The 10,717-nt window shown below is 46.6% G+C and overlaps 1 protein-coding gene across 2 annotated transcripts in view; it reads right to left on the reverse strand.

Annotated features, from left to right (window-relative positions):
- Positions 1-554, reverse strand: part of LOC142578672 (protein phosphatase methylesterase 1) — a 42,145-nt gene extending 41,591 nt beyond the window's left edge. Inside the window, exon 1 of one of the 2 annotated variants that reach the window (XM_075688138.1) lies at positions 78-554. In XM_075688138.1, the coding sequence (XP_075544253.1) occupies positions 78-151 (74 nt within the window). In that variant the 5' untranslated portion in view covers positions 152-554. The remainder of the gene's footprint in view (positions 1-77) is intronic. The other variant, XM_075688139.1, reaches the window with a different exon arrangement.
- Positions 555-10,717: the final 10,163 nt, after the last annotated feature.

Below are 10,717 nucleotides of genomic sequence, written 5' to 3' on the forward strand. Positions count from 1 at the left end.
CCTATTGGCCTTACCTCTTTAGCATTTACGCGCGTGCAGTGACATTATCTAGTAAAACATAAGGCTGAGGTACTCACATGGACCTAGAAAACGGCTTCGGGCGCATGGGAGGCAGCCTGTTCTTCAGCATTTGCTTTTGCAGGGACGACATCAGTACGTCGGCTCTACAGCACGAAGCCCTGAAATTCCCACGCCTCAAATATTTGCCATGGCAAGCAGGAGCGAGCCACAGATTGAACTAAGCAGCATAAAACACTGGACGACTTTACATACAATTTAGGCACTCAATTCGTTAGCCGTACACTAATGATTGCAGGTAAACTATAAGCTACTGCAAGTTTCCAGCCATCCAGACGCGCACCGGCAGTTGCCATTAGCAGTAGCAAAGATGCAGCCGCAGCACAGCAGCCGTAGTTTCGGTACTACAGTAGTTTCGGCGTGGTTTCGATCACGATTTCGATTCGCGGCTACAGCGGATGGAGCCCCATAGAGTTTCTCACTGAGAAACTCTATGGATGGAGCAATGGAGCCATATGGATGGGTGTATGGATGGAGCGAATGGAAACAGATAGAGCTATATATAGAGTTTCTCACATGGAGGAGGTTTTTTTTTCCTTCCTCCATGGTTTCTCACAATATTACCGGAGACGGTTTTCCGCACACACTTGAGGTCGAGAGATGGAGAAGGAAGGAAAAACCAAACAAAAACAAGAAAATAAAAACCGCCAATAACCAGAAGTCCCAACACCCATGTGACATTTAAATTAAGGCACGGAGGCGCGGTTGCTTTGAAATAAAGGAATGCGCAAAACAAATTTCCCTTAGCGCGGAGAGGCACACAGCTGGCGAAGGCAGACGTTACTGTAGCTGCAGTGGGTTATAGTGGTGTGCTTACATGAGGCCATGACTGTACCTCAATAACTTCGTCAGTTCGACTGCAAAATAAAGAGTAGGAAAGGTATGCCAGGAGCGAGTTCATCGCAGTGCGTCCTCTACTGAGCAAACAAGGATGTTTATTTCAGCATATAATGGGAAAAGGAATTTAAAGTGGTATATCCATCACCTTTGCACCTTCAATTCATCGACTGCATTGTGAACTGTTCTGACATCTTACTTATTCTGTTAGCAAACGCTAAAGCATTTTACGTCGTGGAATTAGTGCACAGTATACGGCGATGTTGTTGCGAGTTTCCCAATTAACAGCGTGCGGATGCCTCTCAAGTTTCCTTGCGAGGCATCTGGAGTTAACTTTCATATATGTGCCAGTGGTCACGATTCTTATAAAATCAACACAGGATTGCGTTTGACCGGAGGAGCAATCACTCGTCATAGTCAGCGTAATCATCATGACAAGATCGAGTCGAGTCGAGGACTGCATGAATAGGAGATTAATCGACATCTTTTGTAAGGAGACATGGTTTACTTGCCGGCAAAGTAATCGCGTCGGACGCTCGGAAGGAAGCATTCACCCGCCGTGGTTGCTCGGTGGCTATGGTGTTAGGCTGCTGAGCACGAGGTCGCGGGATCGAATCCCGGCCACGGCGGCCGCATTTCGATGGGGGCGAAATGCGAAAACACCCGTGTACTTAGCTTTAAGTGCGAAAACACCCGTGTACTTAGATTTAAGTGCATCTTAAGGAACCCCAGGTGGTTGAAATTTCCGGAGTCCACCACAACAGCGTGCCTCATAATCAGAAAGTGGTTTTGGCTCGTAAAACCCCATAATTAAATTAGAGAGCGAATGTACTGCCCAGCTAGAAGAAAAGCGCCTGAAGGAGGCGCGACCAAACGTCTAGCTCAACAAATGTCGATTCTTAACCCGTGATCTCGACGCAAGAGGTCACATGTCGGGCCGCCACTGAGCAACGGGCTAGCTTCAGGGAGCGTTCGCTTGCCAAGGCGGGCTGCGTGATGTAATGCTATCTCACTTTTTCCCTTCTACATGAAGGCAAAACAGCGCATCAGACGCTTCCAGCGCCATGCCTACAGATATAAGTGGTCGAAAAAAAAAAACATTGAAAATTTCGGGAAAATAGAGTTTTTTTCGTTGTTTTCAACTATGACAAAATTAAAAATGAAAAAAAAAATAGTGCCCTTCCGCTCTGTGAAGAAGGATAACCAGCGAAGCTGTATTGAGATGACTATATTGATTTATATTGATTGAATAAAGACATGCACGTAACTTCGTGGTTTTTATCGTCTTTGTCTCATTCGTTACCACAGTGACCATAGCTTTGTGGTCGCTGTGGTATACACCGCAATCGGTTGTACTGCTATGCCAGACAAGTTCTTGACAAAGGTTTAATCTATACACGACCGGTGGCGTGTCGTCGGCACACTGACGTCCGCGTAGCACTCAATTCCAAACCGTTCCAACAGGAAGGATATAAACAACTTGTCATCGCGGCGCGTTAGGTCGACGTTAACGTCGACGAGTACACTATTGCGTTTTATTATGCTTTTCGACCCTCAAATGGGAGCGAAGGAGCACCGCCATCCCACGTTTTCTATATGACCATTAAGGTCATGCGTCATAACATGGTCGATAAGATGACAATATTCAGAGCGATCGCCGCGACTGATAACATCACGCGGGAATGGTAATGCACTTAATAAATAGACTAGAAGATAATAACATTCAGAGCGACCGCCGCGTCTTGTTTTACTTCTTTTTTCAAGCATGCGCAGCGCAGGATGAGTTTTCGGCGTACAGGCGACACACGGACGGACGGACGAATCAGCTAGCCATGTATACAGCTTCGCTGTAAAGAAAAAGAAAAAAAAAAGACGCAAGACAGGGACATACGCGCCTGCTATCTCCATTCAGTCGGTAAGCTTGCGCCAAATTAGTCGTACCAGTGGCTGCGTCGTGCTGGTAGAGCCTAGCGTACGCAACTTGCGCTTTAAGTGAACTTGGTGCGCATCTGATCTTGTCGCTTTCGAGTGGTTAGAAGGCGCTGGCCGGTTTGTCAACGCTCTCGCGGTACGTTTTCGAGATGGCGTAAAACTGGGCGCAGCAGACGACGAGCACCACGGCATGACGCAATGGGCGCGGAGTAACAATTCCTTTACGCTGAGCATGGGCAAAGCATTTTGGCGCCATCATTACACTGCACTGATAGTGGGCGGGTTAGTTTCGGTATTGGCTCTAATGCGTCGCCATTATGCCGATAGCCAATGGGAACTTCAATACCTTTTGCATATTTGGCTATATCTCTTCAACCTACACATTAAAAAAGCGATTCAATTAGGTGTAGAAATAAAATGTGTCTTTGCTAATTTTTGGGGGGTCCTATATTTGTGTTTAATCGCTTCATTTGGGGTGCCAACAAGCGGCACTTACGCAGTTATCGAATTTCTTTCTCTATGGTTATCGCGTCGGCTGCCATTCTGTTCGTCAGCTCCTGCCGCTTCGTTTATTTATTTTAGTTATTTATAAATGCCGCAATGCGTATTTGGGGGTTCTAGCACAGGGGAGTCACATTCAAGGGTTTTGAAAATTGGCAGCTGGCAACTAACAATGACAACTAACAATAAAATAAATGCAGGGCAACATAGTACACATTTTGGCAATACAAAAAAATGCTTTACTCGAACCAAGCACAAGAGCATAAAAGCACGACATGCTACACGAACCAATTCTGGAAGTGTGCAGCAAATAACTCGTTGCCCTTCCACTCTGAGAAGAAGGATGACCAGCGAAGCTGTGGGCCCCTGCGAACTAACCTCCGCCGCGGGTCGGGCCGGTATTGCACTATCTGCGGGATCGACCTACGTATGGGGAGTTTTGTGTCTGCACACGGACACGATCCTTGGGGAACTAGCCCTTACATGCTTTGTTGTAGTTAGCTGTAAAATTGGTTACGGCTTTGTGTTTCTCAATAAATGACGACGATTCAAGGTGGGAGCAGCGGCACGGGCGTGTTCGCGCCGAGGGGCGCCAGCGAGCTGCAGCTGCGGAAGACGATGACGCTGGAGCGTAACCCTGATGACGACAGTTTTGTGGCTACACACGGACACAATCCTTGGGGAACTAGCCCTTAACAGCTTCGCGGTAAAAACCAGGGCTTCCCCGCAGAACTCTTCCGTTGCGATGCGGCTCCTTTCGACGTACCTAAAAGTTTGGTCAAAAGAAGGAGTTTGGGAGCCTGCGAAGCACCTGGATCCCTCCCTTGAGCCCCCTCGCCTGCCGCGTACTGCAGATTTCCCCTTCTTCTGTGGCACGCGAAAGAAACTGGCCCGAGTTTGAAAATGTGCGCACCAAGCAGGCTCCCAGGGGATCACGTTCAAAAACTTATGTACGTGCACTCGAACCTCAATGTGCCGAAGGCTTCATCCGCTGCACAGCGAAGCGTTGACGCATCAAGCAGAATGGAATCGGTCTTAACGCTTTGATGTGAAATCAATGCCTTGACGTGAAATCATGCTTAGATTTCGAACCAGGAGTTTCTGCTGTGTCTTTTCTGATGCAATAACGTAACAATTATATCATTTTCAGTGTTAGAGAAATAAATGTGTGGGGTTTTTTATAGCTCTGTGTGCGTCTTTTTTTCAAATTCATATTTTTCTGAAAAAGAAACGTGAAAAAGGAAAGTTTTTCACGCCCCTCAAAAAATTTCATGAAATTTTACAACTCTAGTCATGCCACGCCGCAGCTCGGTGAGCGTCGCACATCGAAGGCAAAGCAGTGTTTCCACACCAGTCTCACTTACTCCAACCATTTGCAAGCTAATGGAAAAGATAGTTACCACGTGCTTCTCCCACCACTTCGTGGAGTGTGGGTACTTCCACCCCTTCCAGACCGGATTCCGGCCGCAGTTGGGCACACAGGATAACCTCTATCTTCTGCATACCACCGTCAACCGCGAGAGGAAATTTTGCAGAGGACGACCAGACATTTTGTAGCAGTTGACTTGAAAAAAGCTTTTGATACCATCGGCCAACCTGCTATTATCAAAGCAGCCGAAAGCACCCGAGCAGGCACCAGGATTGTGAGCTTTGTGAAAGCATTGTTAAAAGATAAGACATATAAATTTCAGCTATCTCCCGGTCGTTTAGCCAGGCACTTCAACTCTGTAGGAGTCCCACAGGGGTCGGTCATCTCCCCTACACTCTTTAATGTCGTCATAGCCAAGATCGCGTGGAAGTTGGACGCCGTTGAAAGCTTTGGTTTACAATGTTCGCTGATGATATAACCCTGTGGACGACATGTAGGCTCAGTTCAGCTGAACAAGTAACAACGCTACAAAATGCACTGGGCATAATTGTTCAGGAGCTGAAGCCAACAGCCATGAGGCCCTCGCCGGAGAAGACGCACTACATCACGATACATGCATGACAAACCCTCCACTTCGACGGCCACCAAATTCGCCAACCGGAAGAGCGATACCTCAGGATATTGGGCTTCCCAGTCAACAAGGACTGCACGGCAAGAACATGATGGCAACATTTGAAGCAGCAATGGAAACCAATGGTGTACCTTATCAGAAGGCTAACCCACCACAGCGGAGGGGCAGGAACAGAGGTTGCACGACGGCTTACGGTAGCTGTTCTCATCGCCAAGCTAAGGTACGGAGCCTCACATTACGACCTGACGGCTGCAAACTACAAGCAACTCGACAAGCTACACAAGATGGCTATGAGGGCAATCACCGGCCTACCAATTAATACACGCAAAAAGAGAAGACCTCCACAGATATTCCGGTCTCCCGACGGTGGAAGCATTGGTTAAAACCCACAAGGATAACCATGAAACGAGGCTGAAGAACACGTAGAATGGTCAACGACTGCTATCTACACTGCATGGCACCAACCTGCACCTGCCAGAGCTGGATCAGCTCTTTCCACCCTGGGATGAAATAAGGGTTACGGAACCCAGACCACTACCCACGAACACCAAAGGTGAAGGCAGGGCACACCAACGGCAAAGAGTACTATACGCGCAACAAAAGCATGAAGGAACAAAAATATATGCTGATGCTGCCTTACAATACGATGAACATTCAGGCAAAATGTATGCCGCTACCGCTTTATACAGGGAAAACGGGCAAGCACACGCCGTGAGCCACAGCGGCTATGCTTACTGGACGGCCACCGATCTTGTACTGGCCATCGAAGTCATTCAGCTCTGTGAGGCGCACACAGAAGACACGGTTCACATCTACACCGACAGTCAAGAGGCCCTCAAGCAACGGAACCGCATAAATGCACACCACATAAAACAAGCCTGCTGCCACCTGCGGGACAATAGGCATGCACGCATTTTAGTACTCTGGGTCACAACATAAGGGGAGCAGGGAATCGGGCGGCCCATGAGGTTGCAGGCGAGAAAATTAGAGAAGACCGCCACCGCAGCCGTGAAGTAGTGTGTTCTATAGGTGTGGTCCCTGCTGGACCACACCTATAGCTCCCCGTCATCCGTCGTTGTACCAGATCACCAGATTGCCCGGTTGAAACACGAGAGGAAGGCTCTACTACGGGAGTCCATTCCTAGCATCCTTAATCCCATTCCCACTCGCCTTCCCAGAACAGCCCAAGTTCTCATTCACAAAGCAAGAGTTAAGGCATCTATTACACCGGATGTTCTGAGAAAGTGGAGAGGAACACAAGTGGAATGCCCCAACTGCCCTGCGATCAACGTCGATCTCAAACATCTGATCTGGTACTGTCACAGCCACCCTCAGGGACAAGCACACCCGACCACTAAAGGTAGCATCGTACGAAGACTGGGTCGCACCGTAATGCCACTAGAAGAATTAACGCTTTGCTGTCCTTTGCGAAGGAGGCAGGCATCCTTAATTTCACCTAATCCCTTACCCCTGTCTTAGGCCACGGGCCATCCCTTCTAATGAAAGTTTCAATAAATAAATAAATCAAATAAATAAATAAATAAATAAATAAATAAATAAATAAATAAATAAATAAATAACTTCCAGACGCGTCCGGCGCCACGCCACACGGCAGCTCGGCGAGCGCAGTAGATCCGCAGCAAATTCAATTTCCCAGAATTGAAGTGTATATGGTGCCCGGTATCTGCCTTTTGAACGTCGTTATTGGAAATGACAAACTTCAGCGTACTAGCAGTTACATCTTGAGTGATACTGTGAACAAACATCAGGAAGAACTCGGAAGCAATATTTTTTGTAACTCCTTTGGGAGTAACTAGCGAATGTAATGCGGTCCTGTACAAAGGGCGGGGAATCTCGTTTTGTTCTCGCAACTTGCCCGGATGTCCGAGTACCCGGATAACTCTGGCTTTTGGCTCAAGGTCACTTGAAGGCCGCTCACAACGGAAGTTAAAATCATTTTTTGCTTAAGATTGCATTCATCTGGGAATATGAGCTGTAGTAGTTTCAATGTTGTTTAGCATAACCAGCCAATTTTAGGACGAATATACTAACATAAAAGAACAATCAGAAGCATATGGTTCGTAATTTTACCCTGTGAATTATTTATTCATTTGCATAGTCATACATCAACAAGAAACACTTAATCGCATAAACGGGAAAATCAAGGACTGTAGAAACGTAAGTATGTTTCAGACACATACATAAGGAACAGCGACGGCTTCCGCTTGAGCAGATCGCTCGAATTCGTCGCTCGGAAGTGCTATGAGCGATTAGCGAAGCCGGAATTGGATGTACGTTACTGGAGGTACGTTACGGAACGAGCAAACGATTGAATTTTTATACGTATAAGAATAAGAACCTAGTGCAAGACCTTAAAAAATATTTTATATTGCTCTTCGCAGTAAAATACATCAACTTACATTAATAAAGCACGAGTCACGCTACGTTCGATCGACGCGTTTGTGCTGACCTCATGCCGGCAACACCGGGGAGACGTCACTCGAAATCGCCACTCGAAATGTCCTAAACAGATGTTCACTGCATGAGCAAGCTTTGCACCAGCATCACCACTGCACGAAAAGAGCGTCCCTCTGCGCACTGCGAACATATCCACTGTTAAGGCACACGCACACACGAAAAGTGGCTACCGTAGCGACGACTACGCGCTCGGTTGCATTCAAAACGAAGCTGGATGATGCAGACAAAACAACTAATATGCGTCTGCCTAACTGCCGCGATATTTCGACGTAAAATGGTCTTACTTTCCTTTTTGTTCTCTCCCTCAAGTGTGAGCCAAAACCAGCTCCCCGATTTTACCCCGAGGAACAATGGGTCCTAACAGCTGGATGAAAACGTACTTAAAGGCTCGCTCACAAATTTCCAAAATTCGCTTCAAATTTCGGAACCCCTGCAGCCAAGCGCTGCAAGACACGCCATACTAGTGCATTACAATAACCTTTTCTTTACTTCCAAACATCTCGCGAATACGTGCAAATTGTGCCAGGAAGGGATATTGTAGGAGTGCAATGTAATGATAATAATACCTTTATTCATAAAAACAAGTGGTACAAAGTGCCAAGGCATCAGGAAAAATGTTGCTACAAAGGAAACTTGACTGGTCCTAATAACCAGAAGGTCCAAAAGGCAGAAGAAAGCAAGGAGCGAGAAAAAAACAAAGAGGAACGAAAAGGGAGCAAGGAAAGAAGGAAGGAGACCTTTGCAGTGTCAGGGTTCGCCGCAACTTAGCGCAGCTCGGACCTCGGCATCCAGACTTTGGTAGCCCCGCAAGCCCGCGCCTTGAAGTATAACCCCATGCGATTCCATGCAAGCGATTTTTTGCGCGACAGCGACGGAGATCGATGTCGCGTTCGCTCGTCGCCCAAGTCAAACCAGTCAAACTCCAAGCGAACGACCAGAGCTACGGTATTAGGGGATCGAGTTAGCGCCAAACCTGGCGTGGCACTTGCTGTAACTATTCAAGTTTACTTGTTTGGCTGTACAAAGCAACATAAAGTATTTCTGAAGGCCTTGCAGTCTTTTTTTTTTTTTTTTTTTTTTTTTACGTATCAAAATTCGCTAGTTCGCTCGTCTACTGAGCGGCGCGCACGTGCGCAAACCAGTCGCACGCCACTGAAGTATTTTCCATTCCAGCTGCCTACTATTGGCTAGTCGCTCACAGCATTTCCGGGCGACGAATTTACATTTGCAGAACCGATCTGCTCAAGCGAAGGCCTAATCCGTCGCTGTCACGCACAAAATATCGCTTGCGGGATTTTTCAGCCTTTACGTTGTCCCGCGGATCTCGGCCTCCACGCAAACTTTGCCGGACACTCAATTATGTCTATCGCACTTGACCAGACAACCCATTCGCATCCGATGTATCCGAGTAATCTAGCTTAATGCTGCAGCAACGTGCGGTAAAGAGCACACAGCCTTACCTACCTCGTCATAGACTACCCCGGCAAGCTACTTCGCCGTATAACGTACGTATACCCCTACATCACCCGTTTCGGAAAATGCAACCTCCACTGGACGCCAGCCACTCTAGTGCGCCTAATAATGGCTCATACACCTCATTTTAAACGAAACACATCGCCTTTGAACTCGTTTCACAGCATTGTAGGTTATTGGCACCGTGTAGCTTTAGTGAAACTTGAACACGATTTCGAAACACGCCAACTATAGGCTCCACAAATGGGTGGCGAAAAAAATTAGACGCAGAGAAACTGTTTCTTCTTTTATTGACCGCAACATCGATGCACCTCCCTGGACTCACCTGCAACATAAGAGGAGGAGTAAACTTCGCAGTAATGGGAATGCACTGCAGTGCTCATTATGCAAACACATCAGCAGAAATACTTTTCCAGCAAAAAACAATTAGGACAAGAGGTGTCAAGTATCATCACAAAGAAAGATTGCCATGAAGCAAAAAGGGAGAACACACCTGCTCTTGCTGCCACCGATACCTGAGAAAAAAAAAAAAAAAAAAACATCGCGAACATTTACTAACTGCTCTGCACAACAGTAGCAGCAGGTTGCAAATAAGAAAATTCAGAATTATGAATTCTGTCAAGAAGAATTCAGAAGAGGTGTCAGAATTTCTCATCACATGAAAACAAGCACAAACATGCATTATCTGCATTTGTGAAACAAGCAAAGTGGGTGAAGTCCCATAATGTGCAATTTATACCAGTGTCGCAAGAGCACCTTATATATCAAGGTCAAACCGGACTGGGACTGCTCTGTTCAGTTGCAACTGGCTTCACATAAGCTCACTGAAGAAACATGAACGAATTGCAGTGGCCTTACACAAATTTCAAGCACAATGAAAGCAATCGCATCAAAAGTAAGAGCACAAACTACCTGCACTGGTGGGCTCTGTAATAGACCATCTGAAAGGAAACCACAACTGGCAATTAATGTGCGGACAAATAATTTACACAATTCAGACTGCTAATGCTATCAGATTTGTGAATTGCTGTCATCAATGTCAGCACTCTAGCCATGAAAATCATCATACAACACACCTTACGAGATGTCCTCCAGCACAGAAAGGCATAAAAAGAACACAAGGCAACCGAGCTGAAGCATTACTACATACTGTACAAGCATTTGCTTTTTATAAGCATGTATCAGAAAACCACTGTCTTTCAGCTTAAGGTTCAGAGACTCCAGCCTGTCATCCTAAACGAAGTCACTAGCAAAGAATACTGATGAGGCCTACCTGATGAAGTGGGCACCCAAGGTGTAGCTCAGACAATCCCCTGGGAAAAAAAAATACAGAATTAGATGCAGCACAGAACTCTGACGTAAAAATATGTAGGCAAATTAATCAGACATCTGAATTTTCTGCACAGCCTTCATAAGTC

The sequence above is a fragment of the Dermacentor variabilis genome, chromosome 4, assembly GCF_050947875.1.
Source record: "Dermacentor variabilis isolate Ectoservices chromosome 4, ASM5094787v1, whole genome shotgun sequence".
NCBI classification, from domain to species: Eukaryota; Metazoa; Arthropoda; class Arachnida; order Ixodida; family Ixodidae; genus Dermacentor; species Dermacentor variabilis.